This window comes from Megalobrama amblycephala, linkage group LG24 (assembly GCF_018812025.1).
Source record: "Megalobrama amblycephala isolate DHTTF-2021 linkage group LG24, ASM1881202v1, whole genome shotgun sequence".
Classification (NCBI taxonomy): Eukaryota; Metazoa; Chordata; class Actinopteri; order Cypriniformes; family Xenocyprididae; genus Megalobrama; species Megalobrama amblycephala.
In genome coordinates, this window is record NC_063067.1 from 28,912,717 (window position 1) to 28,934,145 (window position 21,429).

The 21,429-nt window shown below is 37.7% G+C and overlaps 1 protein-coding gene across 2 annotated transcripts in view; it reads left to right on the forward strand.

Moving 5' to 3' along the window:
* The window catches only part of adcy6a (adenylate cyclase 6a), a 98,093-nt gene that overhangs the window by 14,056 nt on the left and 62,608 nt on the right, over window positions 1-21,429 (forward strand). For both annotated transcript variants that reach the window (XM_048177235.1, XM_048177236.1), the window contains one exon: window positions 2,094-3,021. In XM_048177235.1, the coding sequence (XP_048033192.1) occupies window positions 2,095-3,021 (927 nt within the window). In that variant the 5' untranslated portion in view covers window position 2,094. Of the gene's footprint in view, window positions 1-2,093; window positions 3,022-21,429 lie in introns of those variants that run through there.

Genomic DNA, 21,429 nt, shown 5'->3' on the forward strand with positions numbered 1-21,429 from the left:
TCATCTTTTGAACACAAATTAAGATATTTTTGATGAAATCCGAGGGTTTCTGAAGCACACATAGGCAGCAATGTCATTGCCTTTTGAGGTCCAGAAAGGTAGTAAAGACATGTTACAGTGGTTCAACCTTAATGTTACGAAGCGACGTAAATACATTTTGTGCTCAAAAACAAAACAAAAATAATGACTTTATTCAACAATTTGAACTGTTGTCATACGCTGTTGACGTAGTGAACACAGTGAAAGCTTCCGTGTTTACGTCAGAACGCCAGCTCAGTATTGGCTGATGCTGTACATGTGAGCAGTACGACGCATTCGTATGACGCAGGAGCCGGCCAATAATGAGTCGTGTTCCGACGTAGAACCTGGAAGCGTATGACAACAGTTCAAATTGTTGAATAAAGTCGTTATTTTTGTTTTGTTTTTGTGCATAAAAAGTATTTTTGTCGCTTCATAACATTAAGGTTGAACCACTGTAACATTTTAACTATGTCTTTACTACCTTTCTGGACCCTCAAAAGGCAATGACGTTGATGCCTATGTGTGGATCAGAATCTCTCGGTATTTCATCAAAAATATCTTAATTTGTGTTCCGAAGACAAACGAAGGTCTTGTTTGGGAGGACATGAGGGTGAGTAGCCTTTAACATTATCTAAGATTAATAAATGCTGTAGAAGTATTGTACATTGTTAGTGCATGTTAACTAATGTGTTAACTAATGTAATGTTATTTATAATTATTTCTAAAAAATAACAAAACTGCTTCACTGCTCATTATTAAAAAGCTGTCATATGGTACAACTCCCCAAAAAGATAATTATGAATGAATAATTTGTGATGTTTGTAAAAAAATAAATGTCTTAAAAGTATAATTAAGAATTACTTCGAAAATAATGATTAAAGGATTAGTTCACTTTCAAATGAAAAATACCCCAAGCTTTACTCACCCTCGAGCCATCCTAGGTGTATATGACTTTCTTCTTTCTGATGAACACAATCGGAGAAATATTAATAAATATCTTGACGCATATATATCCTCCAGACCGCCTTCCGTATTTAACTTAAGAAGAAAGTGTAAAACTCTCACAGTTCAAAAAGCTTATGCTACGCCTTCCCTATTCAACTTACAGAAAAAGCTTAACTGAGGCGACGCCTGTTCCGTTTTTTTCGTAAGTTCAAAACGCAAGGCAGTCTGGTGGAAGCTAGATATTTTACTTCATAGCTTGTTAAATATGGATATATTTTTTTACACAAACATATCACTTCGCTTCAGAAGGCCTTTATTAACCCCCTGGAGCCGTGTGGAGTGTGTTTATGATGGATGGATCTGGATGGACGCACTTTCTTCAGCTCATATTCGTTGATCCCGCTCACTGCCATTATAAAGCTTGGATGCGTCAGGATATTTATTAATATTTCTCTGATTGTGTTCATCAGAAAGTCATATACACCTAGGATGGCTTGAGGGTGAGTAAAAGCTTGGGCTAATTTTCATTTGAAAGTGAACTAATCCTTTAAAATTAAGTGTAAAGTATGGAAAGTATGTTATTACTTATTACTTAAAGGGATAGTTCACCCAAAAATGAAATTTCTGTCATCATTTAACCACCCTCATGTTGTTCTAAACCTGTATGAGTTTCTTTCTTCTGCTGAACACAAAAAAAGATATTTTGAGGAATGTTGGTATCCAGACAGTTGATGGTAGCCATTGACTTCTAGTAGGAAAGAAAGATAGGAAAAAAAATTCTATGGAAGTCAATGGGGTCCATCAACTATTTGGTTACCAACATTCTTCAAAATATCTTCTTTTGTGTTCAACTGAAGAAAGAAACTCATACAAGTTTGGAACAACACGAGGGTGAGTAAATGATGATAACATTTTCATTTTTTTTTTTAACTATGCCTTTAAAGGCTTAAGCCACTTGACATTTCTTGTAAATTGTAAAAACTTTTTTCAAAACCATATTTAACCAACATGAGTACATTTCTAAAGGACATGTGAACCGGAATGTTTACCTGGCACATGTGTTTTTTTGTCTGACCCACATAAGCATGGTACAATGCCATCACACTCTGTCTCATGTTTCCCTACAGAATGTCCTGGATCAACGGCTTCCTAGTGGCCAGAGTGGATGATCGTAAGACCGTGTGGGGCGAGCGCAATGGCAAGAAGTCCAAGCGCAAGGTTGGCTCCTCTCTCTGCAACCCACGCTACATGAGCTGCCTGCGGGACGTGGAAGCCATGGAGCCTCCTCCCCAGCCACCCCACTCTCAGGCCACCCGGTCTGGAGGAGGAGGAGTTACGGGCGGAGGCAACTTCGGCATGCGCTGTGGATGGCAGGAAGACCACTACGGGAAAGTGGGGGGTGGGGGGGAGGGGATGGGGCTTAAATCTGTGGACCTGGGTTTCGAGGACGGCGAGGTCAAGGGGCGGAAAGGTGACGGCTCAGGTTGCGAGGGCTCCAGTGATGACACGGCCAGCGGGACGGGGTCAGTGACGGCGGCGGACTGCTGGCAGCGGGTGGTTCGCGTGTTCCAATCCAAGAAGTTCCAGTCACGGAAACTGGAGCGTCTCTACCAGCGCTACTTCTTTAGGCTCAATCAGAGCTCCCTCACAATGCTGATGGGCGTCCTGGTGATCGTCTGTGGGGTCATGCTCACCTTCCACTGCGTCCACGGAAAGCCCGACAAGGCTTACGCCTCCGTGCTCTCCGTGGCGATGGCCCTCTTCTTGGCGCTGATGGTGGTGTGCAACCGTAACGGGTTCCACCAGGACTACATGTGGATGGTCAGCTACCTTGTGATTGGAGTGCTAATTGTGGTGCAGGTTTACGGGGTGCTGATGGTCGCCCCCCGCAGCGCCTCGGAGGGGATCTGGTGGTCCGTCTTCTTCATCTACATCATCTACACACTGCTGCCCGTGCGGATGAGGGCGGCAGTGCTCAGCGGAGGAGTGCTGTCCTCCATACACTTCCTCACCACATGGAGGATCAATCAGGATGATGAGTTCCTCTGGAAACAGGTGGGTCCTGCGCTGTAGTCCTCCATTTTAATTCCAACTAAGCTTTGGTTTTGATTTTTATCTATTTCTTCATTATATTTGAGTATATTTGAATAGGGTTGGGAATTGAGAATGGTTCAATTTAAAAAAAAAAAAAAAAACTCCCTTTGAAAAGTTGTGTCTTTAAATTGAAGGTAGGGTAGGCAATCTTTGAAAGCATAAGTTCACTCCCTTCAGAGCATCTCCAAAGCCACGCCTCCTCCAAAACATATGAACGCGCACAGCAGAGTCTGCAAAGTGTCACGAGAGATGATGTTAAATTACCTCATGACTCAAAACACGACATTACAATAATAATGAACGTAAACAACTTACTCTTGTACACCCGACTGCTGCAGATTAATTTCGGTGTTGACATAGAAACACATAAATCTGAGGACGTCAACTGCTCCAGGTAGTACGTCACAGGTTGTCATCTCGTAATTACAGTTATGACATGGCATAAACGCTGCATAAGCTCATTATTTTGGTTCAGGAGGAACTGTAAAAGGTGGCTGCTGTTTGTTTGCGGCTCTCGGTGACTGTCTGTCTACAACTCTGCATAGCCTTACATATCACGCTGATGATGAAGTGTGATGTCTGCGCCAGCAGGTGCACGGAGGTATGGAAATACATATGTTGACAGGCAGACAGGACATCATATTGGACCAAATGCAATGATTGGATGAACATTTTTTTGGTCCTGAGACTTCCACAGAAGATATATGTAGCCTACATTTTTTAATTTTTTGACCACTTCTATTATTGATTGCTATCAGGATGTGAAGAGAGTTTCAACCAGTATAACAACAATTCTTTTTATAAAAAATTGCCTACCCTACCTTTAATCCCATTTCAAACATCACTGCTAAAGGCATAAAAATGCAGATGCATGTCTTTGGTAGTTGCATGTTGCACTGTTTTTTGAGCTTCCCATCATGAGCATCGCAAATGTGCCTCTTCAAGTTAAAAAATATTTTAAAGATGTGAGACCTGCTGCATTCTGTTCCATTCTTTTGCGTTCAAGAACATGGAAAAGCCCCATAAGAAATGTTAATTGTTTAGGGCTTCCAGTTAAGGGGTCAGTGACATAATCTTTTTAGTATTTTTTTGAAAATGCCATTCATAGACACAATGACTTTCTGAATTTAAATTAAAAAATATCCTGATATCATGATGAAGCCTCAAAGGTTTTCTTTTCAAGTATTTTAGCATAATATTTTATTATTATTTCTTTTCGAATCAAAGTCATGTGCAACGTGAAGAATCTTGCAGACGAAAAACAAAACAGGAAATGATATCATAGAGAGAACCCCTGCAGACCCTCATGACTGTGAGTCAGGTTAAATAAGTCTCAAATCAGATTATTGGATCTTTATATGACAAGGCTCAGGTTTCAAACTTTAATGCAGTTCAACACCCTAAGACTGATTAGTTGACTATTAGTTCAATCAACTTAGCTTTTGGAAATATGTAGTTATGTAGTATGTAGAGATATACACATATCCTTAATCTGAACCAGAACCATTACATTTTGTCAACCAACACACATTAAAGGTGCCCTAGATTCAAAAATTGAATTTACCTCGGCATAGTTGAATAACAAGAGTTCAGTACATGGAAATGACATACAGCGAGTCTCAAACTCCATTGTTTCCTCCTTCTTATGTAAATCTCATTTGTTTAAAAGACCTCCGAAGAACAGGTGAATCTCAACATAACACCGACTGTTACGTAACAGTCGGGATCATTAATATGTACGCCCCCTATATTTGCATATGCCAGCCCATGTTCCCAACATTATGAAAGGCATTAGACAAGGGCAGCCAGTATTAACGTCTGGATCTGCACAGCTGAATCAACAGACTAGGTAAGCAAGAAAGAACAATAGCGAAAAATGGCAGATGGAGCGATAATAACTGACATGATTCATGATAACATGATATTTTTAGTGATATTTGTAAATTGTCTTTCTAAATGTTTCGTTAGCATGTTGCTAATGTACTGTTAAATGTGGTTAAAGTTACCATCGTTTCTTACTGTATTCACAGAGACAAGAGCCGTCGCTATTTTCATTTTTAAACACTTGCAGTCTGTATAATTCATAAACACAACTTCATTCTTTATAAATCTCTCCAACAGTGTAGCATTAGCCGTTAGCCACGGAGCATAGCCTCAAACTCCTTCAGAATCAATGTAAACATCAAAATAAACACTGTACTTACGCGATTAGACATGCTGCATGACGAACACTTTGTAAAGATCCATTTTGAGGGTTATATTAGCTGTGTGAACTTTTTTTATGTTGTTTAAGGCAAGCGCGAGCTCTGTGGGCGTGGAGCACGAGATTTAAAGGGCCACACACCCTGAATCGGCTCATTTCTAATTATGCCCCAAAATAGGCAGTTAAAAAAATGAATTAAAAAAAATCTATGGGCATTCAGGGGACACCTTAGACTTATATTACATCTTTTAAAGTTCTAGGGTACCTTTAAATAATTCCCATCCCTAATGATGACTGTACCAATCACTAGAGGAAAATAGTTTTGCGGCAGTGTGTTGTTAACTTGAGAGATTTTGATGCACAACAAATATACAGTACATTTCATTATGAACAACATACTTTTACACATATAAACGTTTACACAGCACTTCCTTTTTATTTATGTTTAATGAGGTTTAACTACTTCCATCTGTTCTCATATCTGTATTTACTGCCTTAGTCCTGGAAGTCTTCAATGGTAAAGACATGCTATACAGCGTCAATTATTCAAACACTCAGAATTGAATTCCACCATGGTAATCAGTCACCTGATCATATGTGCACTTCCGCCCACAGCGCTGACATCCGTGAGTTTGTTTGAATTACTGTTAGTGTCTTTACTGCATTAACGCGATTGCAGGCACCTCTAGTATAGACATTTCTCTTCCTTTAGAGTTGGTGACACTGTATCACATCATCTGTTAGTCACAGTTACCATTTGGCTTTTCATGCATGCATATTAAATGCAATTTACAACTGAATATAAAAGTTGCAGACAGTGCCGTTTTGAATGCTCTATTGTCTAATAATGATTTCTTGTCAAGTGTGTTGTGTTAATTCTGTTAATAGGTAACCTGTTGGTGTGGTAGCCATTCTTTTAGAGAATCGATTCTGGCGAAGTTGAGATTGTTGAGGCATGACAGTTGTCAGTGACACTGGTCAACATCGTGTCAACACTAGTAAACGCTTCTGCTTTCGTGGTATTGACTCAACTTAGTTGACAATCTGTGTATGATCGATGTATGTACAGACCAGGGATGTTTCCCAAAAGAATTGTAAGCCTAAGTAGATCATAGAGAACATTGGTGCCAATGGTTTCTACAATCTACTTGGCTTTTGAAGCTTTTGGGAAGCGTAGCCCAGGATGGCTGATGACCCATATAATGTGTATGATAGCACATGAGATGTATGTAAAATTGCTGAAATTAAACACTTCCCCCCCCTACCATATATACTCAAAATGTACTAAAATATTTGCACAGCATCAATTGACAAGATTTTGTAATTGTCAGTTTTTTGGAATCTGGCAAAAACACATGCTTATCAACAGATGCTGGTCTCAAAATGTATCTTTGTGTGCACCGTGAACACCAAGGTCATGGGTTTCAGTAGTTTACATAAACAGAGGAAAAGCAGCACAGTGTAAAATTATTGACCTAGCTTCTCAATAAATGGTGCTAATGAAGTGATTTTTTTTTTTTTTTTTTACAGTTTCAGCCTTAAATTTTTGGTTGCTGAAATTTTTGTGCATCACTACTACAATGGCAGCATTTTACCCCTTGAAATTTTTTAGGGTCTCCTACTATTTCAACCAGTTGGAAAGGCTTTTTGCTTATGGAAGCTTGTTTCCGCCAAATAAAATATAAAAAAGGTAAATTTTTATCTCACAATTCTGACTTTTTCTCACAATTGCAAGTTTACATCTCGCAATTTTGACTTCTCTTCTGAGAATTGCAAGATATAAACTCACAATTGCAAGAAATAAAGTCAGAATTGCGAGTTATAAAGTCATAATTGCGAGATGTAAAGTCACAGTTCTGACTTTTTTTCTTGCAATCGTGTGATATAAACTCTCAATTCTGACTTATTTTCTCAGAAATGTTAGATATAAACTTGCAATGGCAAGTTAAAGTCCAATTCTGAGGAAAAAAGTTTTTTCTCCTCAGAATTGGGACTTTATATCATGCAATTATGGCTTTATAACTCACAATTCTGACTTTATAACTCACAATTCTGACTTTATATCTCGAAATTCATGGGTTTCAGTAGTTTATATAAAACAGTGGAAAATAGTTGACCTAGCTTCTCAATAAATGGCGCTAATGAAACGTCAAACTGAAAATTCTTTTTTTTGTTGCAGTTTTGCAGAAATGTTTGTGTATCCCTACTAAACTCCAATATATAGTCACAATTCTGACTTTTTTTCTCACAATTCTAACTTTATTACACGCAATTGTGAGTTTACAGTATATCATGCAATTCTGACTTTACAACTCACTAATGCGAGTTTATATCACGCAAGTCAGAAATGTGAGATAAAAAGTCGCAATTACCTTTTTATTTCTTTATTTAGCGGTGGAAACAAGCTTCCATGCATTGGTTGTGATTCATGTAGCACTTTTTTTTGAATTGCTGACATCTGGTTGGCTGAGATGTCTTTGGAGGCGGGGTTTTAGAGAGAGGGTGTGTCATTGAAATGAGCAAAATGGTGGAAATTTGCAAACTGGCCTACAGCAAAACCAATAATAAATTTGAATAGGCATTTGATGCTTTTGTGTGGGATGTATTTGTTAATATTAACACCGCTGTGCCAGGCTTTGGCTGTGCTATCTGTGGCCGCAGTGTGTTGTTTTGAGTCAAGCCAAGGACCTCGGGGGTAGGATGAAGGTCAGGCAGTGTGGTTGAATGAGCCGCCCCAGCAGAGCAGATCCTTTTCTCTCCTCGCGCTCCTCCCATGAAAATATCAGCATCATGTTAAGCGCTGTCACCCAGCCTCTGTGCTCCTACACAAGGGACGCTTTGTACTTTTCTGCAGGGTGTGTGTGTGTGTGTGTGTATTTGTGTGTGAGGAGGTTTTGGGGACAGGAGGAGGTTGTGGGTGTGTATAAAAGGAGGGAGAATGAGGTCTTGACCTTAGGGTCACTGTACGACCATAGAGCACTGTGAAACTATTTACTTCTACTGTACAAAGTAGTGGGAGAGAATGGGAACAGGAGGTCATTTCATTATAAACAATCATGAAGACAAAGCAGAATGCTTGGCCTCATTAATGCAGGAAGGAACGCTTGCTTAGAACACATTTCCATCCTTTAATTAAAGGACTGTTAGCAGATCTCTGTGAGGATTCCTTTGCATAGTGGAAGACTGCATATCTAGCTGGATTATTTGCGTTAGTCCCAATGTTTGCAGTACGCCTGTACTTTTTATCATAAGCCTTAACATTTGATTAAGTCAACACAAATTAAAATGACTCTCTTCCTTTTCTTTAGAGATAACCTATGTATATCGTGCCAAGTTGGACTTAGGATATCAGTATTGAGACATTAAGCAGAGACTTCAATTATTAAACTGTGGTTGTTAAGAGAGAATCATGGAGTGTTAAAAGAATATTCTTGGTTCAGCTCAATTGAAAATAATTCAAACTCATCCCTGCATTTCTGAAAACAAACAAAATGTGTTGTCAGTCAAGAAATTACAATAGAAGTCTATGGGGTGGTAATAATGGAGTGAGTCATTTCTGTAAACAAACTCTCTTATTTGTTTTTCTGAGTCGATACAGCTTAAATTTGATTTTACTCACTATATTCCTTCAAGGTTTTGATATTTATCGGCCTTGTCAAAGTCGCTGTTGGTTGTTTTTTTTTAAGCCATCAAGATTCTGATTAGTTGCCTGCGTAATGTTTAGACTCAGGACAAACACATGAAAATACAAGATGAACTTTGGTAGGGAGATTAGATGAGGAGTCTCTCTTGTCCTTTTTAAAGGCATAGTCAAAATTCTGTCATCATTTATTCGCCTTCATGTCGTTTCAAACCTGCATGACGTTCTGTGGAACACAAATGGAGATGTTTTATTGAATGTCCAGGATGCTCTTTTCCATTTAACACAAATATGACTGTCAAGCTTTAAAAAAGCACAAAAAGCAAGCCTTCCTAGTTTTCCAAAGCGATACAATAGTTTTGTGTGACGAACAACCCAAAGTTGTTATTCTGTGATGTAGCTCTCAAATCACCAGTATTCAATCCTGGTGCTTCGTGATCGATCATGAGACACGCAAGAGCCAATGATATGTTCTGACAGTCTTCATGCATGAATGCGATTTGAACGCTATAGCAGAGTGGATTTTCATAATGACTTGTGCCTGATACTTCAACACAGTATCTGTTTTGGCAAATCGGTGGCAAATTGGTGCAAGTTCGCACAGTGTCATTTGTATGTTATTGTATGACCTGCTGATGCCCCACTGAGGATTATGTGAGGTTTATTGAGGATTATGTGAGGTTTAGTGATGCACGTAAATTCTTACTTTTTTTTATTTTTTTATTGCAAATTGTACATTTTATTACAATTGTGCATCATACAAATTCATATAAAATTGCAATTTCGTGAAACACTTGCGTTTTCTTCCAAGACCGGCTTGGATATTTAACTGATTTATATTTATATTTGGATATTAGGTTGAATAAAGAGGTTCTTCTTGACCCTGTTAAACCTGACATATATATAATAGTCTAATAATAATAATAATAATAATAGAGAATTATTTGATACATCAGGCTTTTATGGCTCATATCATATGATTTAGAGAGAATAGAAGAGAGAATATGAAGCTCACACTCAAAGAATGAAAAGCACCTAAATTTATTCATAGCCCCAAACTGAGAAAAATATGCAGTTTGTTGTAGTTGTTATTTATTTGGCCAAAAAGTTTCTATAACAGTATAGCAGAATACTTTCATAAAATGCATATGAATATCAGTCCTCTCTGTATCTTCCAATAATATGTCTTAGTAAGATGATATTTAATGCTTAGTTTTATGATCAAAGCTCTTTAGTTTTTTATTATGGGGGAAAAACCTGTAATGCAATGCAATACAATGATGATAGAGAGATAAACAAATAAACGTTCCTCAAAAGCCTGATGGATCATATTTGATACTCACATTTTAACATGATTTTCAAAAAAGAAAAAGAAAAAAAAAGTTGTATGTATAATAAATGAAACCTAAGTTTCTTCAGTCCAGTAAGTGTTCATCTTGAAATAATAACAATATAAAAGTTATTCTCACATTTACTTTATAAAAACCAGTAAAGATTTACCAGCAAAAAGACACGTGTGTCACAAACTGAAGGGGGATATTTTACAATTATACTAAGGCCTTTTACTTGCTAAAAATGAACTATTAAATGAATGAACTATAAAAGTCGTACTTGATCATGATTTCACGTGTTTAACTTTAGTTAGTGTGTAATGTTTCTGTTTGAGCATGAACAACATCTGCAAAGTTATGACGTTTAAAGTTCAATGCAAAGGGAGAGATTTTCTTTTACAGAAATCGCTTTTTAAGGACTACAACAAATGACAAATTTGCATAAACCCCGCCCCCGAGAACACGCAACAAAGGGGGCGGGGCCATGTTGGGCTGCTTTAGAGAAGAGGAAGAGCTGTTGTAGTAGAGTGTTGTTGACATGCCGTCTTTTTACGCCGGACTGCTTCACAAACGAGGGTCAATTCAACGCTGGATTTGCACAAAAGATTAACATGACGACACATGCTAAATCAACTCCACAGCAACTACATAAATTTACATAATTTAAACATCCAGTTTCATTCTAAAAGTTGTAACTTCTTCCTGAGTCTCTCCATCAGTGTCGACTTCGGTTTGAACAATGTAAGGCTGAACACCGTTACTGACAATCCTCATTTTGACTGTGTGAGATTCTCCAGCTTTGTTGTTGTTGAGCTCCGCCCTCTTCTGGAAAGGGGTTCGGGAGCAGCAGCTTATTTGCACTTAAAGGGACACACACAAAAACTGTGATTTTGCTCACACCCAAATAGGGGCAAATTTGACAAGCTATAATAACTGATCTGTGGATTATTTTGAGCTGAAACTTCACGGACACATTCTGGAGACACCAGAGACTTATATTACATCTTGTGAAAAGGGGCATTATAGGTTCCCTTTAATCAGATGACAGCAGGCATGTAGAGGATTGTGTACAGCAGTTTTTTTTAGCAAAGTTTTGATCATCTAGAGCCCTTAGAAACTCATAAATTACATGTGATAGTAGGCTTTTATAGGGTTAATGAAAATGAAAGGTGAATGAAAAATGTGTTTTTGACATGAAATTTGTTTTTGTAAAATTGGCAATACAGCAATCTTTCCAACTCTATATACAAATATCTATCAAAAATCAATCAAAATTACTTGTGTATGATAAATCCTGATGCTAATTAGGACAAAAATTACCTACGTAGGTCTCAAAAATTTTTTTTACCAGAATGGCCACAAGGAAGTATTAAAATAGACAATGATAAATTCCCAATAAAAATCTGTCATGTACATCTGAAACCACCACCTTGTTTTTTCATAAATCTTCCCAACGTGACCTTTGTTGTCAGACAATTTTTTAGGAAGAGCGAGCACTGATGACACGTGCACTTATCTCTAATAGGCTGAAGCGGATCTGAGTGTAGATTTCTCAGAAAGCTGCAGTGTTATACAGGCCAATTTATCCTGCAGTGTGGACACTGCATCCAGGCATTTCCCCTTTCCTCTGTGACTCATTAAACCAGCACACCATCCCTGCTGGTTCTGCTGCTGGAGCATTTGTGTGTTACTGCCTTCAATAATCTGTGTGATCTGAGACTTACCGTTTTTTTCCAGCCGTCCCAGCGGTTAAAACTGACCACAAGAATTACAACTGGGTGTTGTTAATACCGCACCATAGATAGGTCCTATTTATAGAATAATTCATACAGTCGTAAATCTATTTTAGGCTGTGCACATGCATGCACGCTCTTTTTCTCTCTCCTACAGATTAATTGTAGTACATTGATGTGGAAGGGGTATTTGTATTCTGGGCTGATGACTCAGAAATCTAGTTTCAAGACCTTAGCATGTATGTTTCCTACAAGCAGGCACGATTTGCATGGCTTGTTTTCTCCTTAGTTCTATCTATGCATATGTGTTTATTTGCATGCATTTGTGTTCATGCTTGCAACACAATGCTTTGTAGGGTGCGTGTGATCTTGTGTACATTAGCCTTATTTTTTAAAGGGATAGTTCTCCCCAAAATAAAAAAAAACTGTCATTATTTACGCATTCATAAGCAAAAGTTAATGAGAAAAGTAGCAATGTCTCATGATGATTCATGAACAAATAATTCTTTTGAGTCGGATCTTTTCAATGAATCGTTTGATCTGGTTCACAAAACCAATTCGCACGATTCATTGATGAAGTGGACTGATCCAGTTCTTCAGTTCAGCAACATGAATAGCATGAGAGTGAGTAAATAATGACAGAATTTCCATTTTCGGTGAACAAGGTGGCTTAGCAAACATCCAAGGGGGCCGCAGGATGACTTAAAATAATTTAAATTATTTTTATTAATACAATATTAATATATTAACACAATTAAAATGCTAAAAAACAATCAGGTTGCAAACTGAAATCATATTTCTTTTTTACCCTCAATAACTTTTATTTTTTTTATTGAGGAACATACACTACAGTTCTTAACTTATTGAATCACAAAAGCAATTGTGGTTAATTAATGTACTTATAATTTATACCACTCCCAGTTCCCAGTTCACCACTACCAAGTCCATAGTTTTTCACACTGAGCATCTATAATGGTACAAGCACCTGTAACCCTGGTAGGTGGAAGTTTCTATTCTAACCATTCAACCCGATTTCCCTTTGCTGTTAGCGATCAGATCAATTTAAGCCCCTAAACTCTGGGAAAATTTTCAGTCCAATGATACTCGAAGTGACTTCATCCAAACAATCAATTCAAACCAGTGCTAATTTAAAGAAAAACAGGCTGATTACATCATCAGAGATGGCAGAGAGAATAGAGACTCACGTTGCGTTTTCAGTGAATTATTTATTCCAGTATGTGTTTAGCTTTAAAACCTGAGCTCTGTCATATTCTGATTGTTTCTGAAGAGTGAAATACAGACTGAATGGAATGTCAAAACATCCCACCGCTGTATGGCTGGATGATACATAAACTGTGTTTCTTGGCTGGATAAAACAAACCAACGTCTCGCTAATAAAGTTTTGATGGATGAGGTTTGCAATTAAGGTAAAGACAATTTCAGTCTCCAAGTGACATTTTTTGGAAAGACACCTAAATTTACCTTGAAAAAAGCTTGCAGAAAATACAGTTTTCTGAACCTTCATTCTGATGGTTTACTTTGCTGGATATAGCAAATTGTGACAAAATGAACATTTATACACATACATAATTTCATGATAAGTGTGTGAGTAATCGCGAATTAATCTCGAAAAAAAATGTATTTGCTTTTAAAAACTATTATAGCCCTACTAAAAATGTAATAGAAAACTTTTAAAATAATAAAAAAATTCCACCATTTATCCTGGATCCATCAGCTTCAGCCGGAAGAATTCACATTTGTTTTGAGTTGGATTACTTTAGGGAACTTCCTTTCTCTTCCTGTCTAGTATTTCATTGTGACAGAGTTTCCTTTAGGACTAGGTCATGAATACACTCTGGCTGGAGATAGACTGCTGTGGACTAGTGAGACGGATCTTAAATCTAAATCTGATCAGTGTGACATTATGATCTATGGGACACATTTTCAAAAGTAAAATGGGGAAAAATTTCCCAGACTTACATTGAAGACATGATGCAAGCAATATCTAAAGACCAGAATAGCATCTTTCTGTAGAAAATGTTAAAAGTATCTTCTATTTCCAGTCGAAGTTGAGAGGTTGACTTTTGTCATATTTATTGTAGAATAAAAAGAGTGGCAAGGAAGTGATTGTTGCAGTGCCACAGTGTACAATTCTGTCTGAAAACATGGTTATGATCCTGTTTGATCTCAATTTTATTATATTTTAATAATTTTTTTAGGGATTGCATTTATTTGTTTATTTTAGTTTTTTCTTTTTCAGTTGGTCATCTGGGGTGTATTCCACAATGCAAGGTTAACTTACCGTCACATGTACCCTGAACTCTTGGTTGATTAACCCAAACCTTGCTTACTCAGGCTATGTTGGTTCCAGAACTCCTGTGAAGAGTTAGTTCACTTAACCTCCTACTGGTAACCCAGAGCTAAATTGTAAAGTTGCGTACTGAGTTGTTACTTATTTTAAGTACTTACTTTGCGACAGCTAAAAAAGTGTGTTCTATATAGTATGAATATGGTTAATATGAATGAATCTTGTGGTCTCCTTTCTCCTTGCCATACTTCAGTAACACAGAATTGTTTATGACAACTGTGAATTACTGTGAATTAGGATGTGTACTTGCAAAGATAATATGTCTGTATGAAGTTAGTTTTTTATGTTTACCCATTTTGCTTCCACATTTGTAATAAGGTGATATGTGTCACATACACTATATTGCCAAACGTTTTGGGACGCCTGCCTTTACGTGCACATGAACTTTAATGACATCACATTCTTAATCCGTAGGGTTTAATATGGAGTTGGCCCACCCTTTGCAGCTATAACAGCTTCAACTCTTCTAGGAAGGCTTTCCACAAGGTTTAGGAGTGTGTTTATGGGAATTTTTGACCATTCTTCTTGAAGCGCATTTGTGAGGTCAGGCAGAGATGTTGGCGAGAAGGCCTGGCTCACAGTCTCCGCTCTAATTCATCCCAAAGGTGTTCTATCGGGTTGAGGTCAGGACTCTGTGCAGGCCAGTCAAGTTCCTCCACACTAAACTTGCTCATCCATGTCTTTATGGTCCTTGCTTTGTGCACTGGTGCGCAGTCATGTTGGAACAGGAAGGGGCCATCCCCAAACTGTTCCCACAAAGTTGGGAGCATGAAATTGTCCAAAATGTCTTGGTATGCTGAAGCATTAAGAGTTCCTTTCACTGGAACTAAGGGTTTAAGCCCAACCCCTGAAAAACAACCCCACGCCATAATCCCCCTGCACCAAACTTTACACTTGACACAATGCAGTCAGGCAAGTACCGTTCTCCTGGCAACCACCAAACCCAGACTCGTCCATCGGATCGCCAGACAGAGAAGCGTGATTCATCACACGTCTCTAGAGTCCAGTGGCAGCGTGCTTTACACCACTGCATCCAATGCTTTGCATTGCACTTGGTGATGTATCAAGCTTAAAGGGATGTATCTCAAGTTAACTAACCCAGGAACATGAGCTGCTCCAGGGCAGGTTATGTTCAGAGAGTAAGTTGCTATGGCAACTTACTTACCCGAAAGTTACCTCAGTTTTTGTAATCGAAAGTTGAGGTTATCCTTAAACTTACCTGGATATGTTACATAACCTGCTTTCTGGAATACCACAACCTGTATTTTACAGTGAAGGGAATGCTTCTTTTTGCTCTTTCTAACCATCTTCTGAACCTATGAGTTGGTGTCCTCTCTCTGAAACCAATTAGCACACAAAATACACGAGGCCCAAACAAACACGCTCGCACATACACAATAGAATCTCCTGTTTCCTCCAGCCAACACCCTCCCTCAGGGCTCTTTGAAACACAACAGACATCAGCTGTTGCGTGTAAGTGTGTGTGTGTGTGTGTGTGTGTGTGTGTGAGAGAGAGAGAGTGTGTGTGTGTTTGAGCTGGCAAAACTGAATTACATTTCTCAGTTCAGACCTTTTATTAATTACAAATCATGTTAGAAGTTTAAATGAATTATGTGGGAATGTTTTCCACAATTCACTGACCACAGCGCTCAAAAATGCCTGCTTGTATTCTCTGGGGAAAAATTGCTAGTTTCTTCTTGTTCTTTCTCACACTTTCTGTATTCAGTTGGCTCTTTTTGAGTTCATATTTACTAGATGGTGTCATGTTTGTTTGGTGTGGATTATATATAAAAAGTCAAAATGCCAGTGTTGTTATTGTTAATTAAAACTATTAAAAATTTGTTTTGTTAATTGAAATGAAGATGAAATAAAAAGAAATATAAATATTAGAAGGAAAAACTTGAACTTAAAAAATATAAGTTACAAATGTTTTTAAATTAGAAATGTTGACTTAATAACTGAAATAGTTTTAGTTACTTCAACATAAAGTTATTTTAAATAGAAATATTATTTTTAAAGCTCATAACAAAATAAATAAATTGAATATGAAAACTAAAAAACTAAAAATATAAAAATGTTATATACTATAGTACTATACTATTGTGTTAATACCACAATAGTATATCAATAATTAAAAATGTTATTTTTATATATAATTATTTATATGCATATAAGTAATAAAAACTAAAATAACACTGCAAAATACATGCTTTGTTTGGTCACCTGATTTATTGTTTTGATGGGCTATAAAATATTTGATTCTATGATGTTTAAATAAATGGTATAAAATATTATGAGAACCTACACTTTAAAAAATGATAACCATTTCAAACAGTAGTGTGCAACATCTGGTCATGTGACCTAATCAAATGATGAACTGCACTAAATTTAGGTTTCATAATTCATACAGTATTTGCATACTCTCCGCAGTGTCTGTGCTATCGCAGAAATTGTAGTATTGCGGTATGTAGCTATGCACTACTAGAAGGGGATGCTGGGAAGTGTAGTCTGCAGTGTGCTTTAAGTCTGAGCAGAATGTGATACTCTTTTCAGTGTTTCTGTAATGAATAATTACTGTCTCCAGCACCACTGCATGCTAACAATGCCAATGATGTGTCCGCCCAAATCCACTGCGGATATGAGGAATGTTTCAGCTGTTGATACTAGATGATTTATGTTTAGTTCACACCACAGTGTTGGTCATTTCATCTAGAAGTTGTTGTGTTGTTAGACAGACACTATTAGTTTCCTTTATATAGACAGTCAGAGGGGGATTATGGGATGGGTGTGGCCATGGCAACTGTATACATTTTGACATACCTAACTTTAAGACCCATGAGGAAATACTTTAGATGTGAACATAAAAACTGAAATGAACAAAAAATGTCTAATGAATTATCTATTATGTGTTTTAAAAGGCATTAAAGTCTTTAAAGTTAAAAAAAAAATTTCTCTGTTTTATATGTAGAGGAAAAAGTAAGCCATTTGGAGGTTGACTTCCCAACGGTTATCAGCTCTGTGGAGATTTATTGGTGTTTACTGTATTTGAGAGGCCTATCATGACAACTTCTGGCTTAACCAATGGCATGAGTTTGAGACAGGACGTGTTGTTTTTTGCATGAGTTGCAAAGGGCTCTGTCTATTGTGGAGGAAATTACACACTTTTTTCTCATTCACTTGATCTTACAGAGATTTTAGTCCACATGTGATGAGTAAAAAATGAGCCCATCGACTGACATCTCTAGTCAATGCAGCTTAGCCAGTGAAGGTAGTATCAGTGTAACATGTTACAATGGGTTCTGGATGTCTGTACTATCCAAATATTTGTCAAGCTCCATTCCTGGTCACATTTGATGTACCTATAGCAGAAAATGAGGAAATAAACTCAACTTCTGAGTGAAATTACTGTGATGGTGTCAAGGTGAAACCCTCGCTCTTCCTCCTAAAACTCGCTCTGTCCACTTCCAGTTGTTTTGGTCAATATTTTTACCACACAAGCTTATCTGTTGACCAGCAGGCTGGGGTTTCTCTGACTGTGCACTTTGCTATCATGGAAGTTGTTTTATTTTGTGCCATATGCAGGATAAGAGATTTCAGAGAGGTGCTACTCTCTGCTAGCCAGGGTTGCTCTATTGTCCGTATGGTGTTATATTAAGTAAAGTTCAAGTAAAGTTAAAAAGATTTGTGACTTTTTAACTTCAATTTAGTTTGAAACTCAGCACTTTATTTAGGTGCACTATTTGTCCCTAACGCAAAAATTTGAAGTTATTTCTGATATTATAATATTTGATCATTTGTTGTGTTTTATCTTTATTGTTGACAAATTAGTATAGATTTTAATATAAGCCATTTATCAGATATTGGCCATAACATGAAAATAATTATTGGCTTATCAGGTCCAACATTTTTGACCAGTATTTTTTTTGTGTTGGTCTGTATTGGTCCATATTGAGATATATATATATATATATATATATAGTCACGACCCGTCTAGGGGTTGGATGAATTGGTGACAATAAAATTAAAATAATAAGGGACTTTTACAGATCAGCAATTCCTCCTCTCCTGTCCCAGCTCACAATAACCACAAAAACTCTTCTCTTTATTCTCTTTCAAAACCAAAGATTAACAGAAGCATTTATTCGGATGGGGGTCTTGGCCAAAACAACAAACAAAAGGAGAACTACCTAAGGGTTTAGAAGAATGCTAACTTACCTGACAAATAAAAATTATAAATAAAAATACAACAAACTACCCTAGCTCCCCAACTAAACAAAAGCAGGAGAAAACAAAATTGCACAAATTAAAGGTGGCGCTCCCCCGACCTACAGCTTCAAAGATAACAAAGAAACAAGTGTCATAATCACAAGGAGTAGAATTAAATAAATAATGAGATGAAGGAATTCTCACTGAGTACGGTTTGGTAAGGGATCTCCGTCACAACTAGGAGAAAACAATTCTTACGCGTTGACAACAACAGCATCGGTCACACCATAACAATATTCAAAGTAGTCTGGGGCAGGAGACGGAGGACAGGACACGCGTGGAGCTCACGACGCGCTCGACACAGCCCAACAACACCGTCCTCGTTTCCTGCATTTAAGCGCTCCCGCTCTTCCTCCTAACTTGCCGCAGCTGGTCTCAATCAAGCGGCGCTGCCAGAGAGAGAGAGAGAGAGAGACCGTGCACTACACATAATACATTACAATAAATGTATACAAACACAACACAATAATACGTCCATGACGTAACTATATATATATATATATATATATATATATATATATATATATATATATATATATATATAAAAATCAGCCATTTGTTAGCCATATATATTTTTGTGAGATACTGTATATGTTGAATTTATTTATTGAATATTTATGCTGATACTTGACAGTGTATTTATTTACTTATTTTTACAAAATGGCATATATTTTTAACAGTGTAGATTTTTTTATATATATATATATATATATATATATATATATATATATATATATATATATATATATATATATATATATATATATATATTGTCTGATTATTAGTCAGAATTGAACAGCTATTGCCCATAACATGAAAATAAGACTGAGCTGAAACTTGTGCATGGCTGATACAACCAGGCCATGTTACATAAAGTCAACATGATATGTAAGTTGCGATAGTCTTTTCTTCCCAATTGTGGTGTATATCCGAGTGAAACGGCTTCTCGAATGAGAAAAAATGATTTTGTTCTTGTTGATTGGATGGTTGCATGGTTGTGGTTTGCTATTGGTGGATCTCATGTGAATGACAGGTTGCCCCACCCTTGCACCAGTAAACACATCTACGGAGAAGAAAAGAGATGTTGCTGCAAGAGGAGGTGATTTGATTAATAACTTTAATCAAAGTTATTTTGATTAAAGATTATTAATAAATAAAAAAAATGATGTAAATATAAACTATGCTTTGTTTTGTCTCTTGTGAAAGAAAGCCTCAAACAGTATATAGTGTGTCTGTTTGATTGTGGATCTAATGAAACAAAGGTTTAATCATGGTGGCTGAGCTCGTTAGGCTGAAATATGAAATATGAGGGTGGGACAGGGGAATCGTTCTCTCACACGCTCTCGCAGAAGAATAAAGATTATGAATGGTGCACATTGTTGCTGTTGCTCATGTTTTTGAGGGGGTGAGGTTGGGGTGGGTGAATTGGGAATTTTTTTTTGAATCAAGACAAAGCATGTGGTTCACTGAAACTGCATTATCCATGAGGAATTAAAGATGGCATCCTGAATCCATCTGACCATCATTTTTGTGTGTTACTCTTAGAAGAAGATGGCAAAGTAACAGTAGATACCAAAGATGGACAAAGGACAAATTAACAGAAAAATATTACAGAAATTAAAGTAATGTTTTGGTTGCAATGAAATTAAAGTCCTATCAATAAAATGCTACAGAAAATAATATCAAATCATTCCTCATATTATAAAAAATAGTGTTTACAGTAATGAACTCATAAGTCATGAAAATTCTTCTTAAAAACGCCATGTAAAATACATTTTTTAAATGCTCAGTTCGAAATTGCTTTTTGTGAGTGCAACCTCATGGAAAGTCATCGGTCAAAAATTGTAGAAACTGTAATAAAGTGAATGATCACACTTCAAAAATCTTGAAATACATACAGAAGGAAGACGTCTCAGGTTACGTATGTAACCATGGTTCCCTGAGAACAGGGAACTAGACTCTGCGTTTACCGCTATGGGGAACCATCACTCGTGACAGGTGTCCGAATGCCAAAGAATCACACCACTCCAATCCTATTGGCCGGCGACAGCCTATGACGTCATCATAACGCGAACCCGGAAGTATAAAGAGCGCCTGAGGAAGCAGTCAACACCTACTTGTCTTGAGGGACTGTTCAGCAGGCAGCCCGAAGCATGGCAGGGCAACGCAGAGTCTCGTTCCCTGTTCTTAGGGAACCATGGTTACATACGTAACCTGAGACATTCCCTTTCAAAAGGGAACTCAACTCTGCGTTTACCGCTGTGGGGAACGATATACCCATGTCGCCATGGTAAAGGAGAGTGCATGCCAAATGACTAGACAAACGTCCAGCAGTTTCAGAGAAACGCCGGGAGCAACTCCCCCTTTCCCTACGGCCAACAGCCCAAGCTGAGCCTAAATGAGGCCTTCCACAGAAAGCCTTCCAAGGCTGCTCAGGGCATCTGGGACCAGCATTCCGTGGAAAACGGTCCTTTAAAGGGAATGTGGCCAGGAAACCCAAAGGAACCCCAGCCAGTCACTAGAGGGGAACAAAGTCACCCTCAGCGCCAAAACTGGGCCAACTCAGTCTGTTACACAGAATCTCCATAACGCATTCTTCAGAGCAAGTAAGAGCTTCTGTGAAAGAGCAGTAAGCAACTCAAACCCACGCTCAGAGATGGGCATCCTGGAGAGCAGAACTCAGCTGAGTGCTATAAACCCTCGTATTGGGGGGAGTGTAATCCGCTCATCCTAGGATCTATTAGAAAAACCTTGGTACAGGGGAGCACAAACCAGCCTGGGGCTGGTCTCAACGGGAAACTTCATAGAAGTCTACAACCAATGACCAG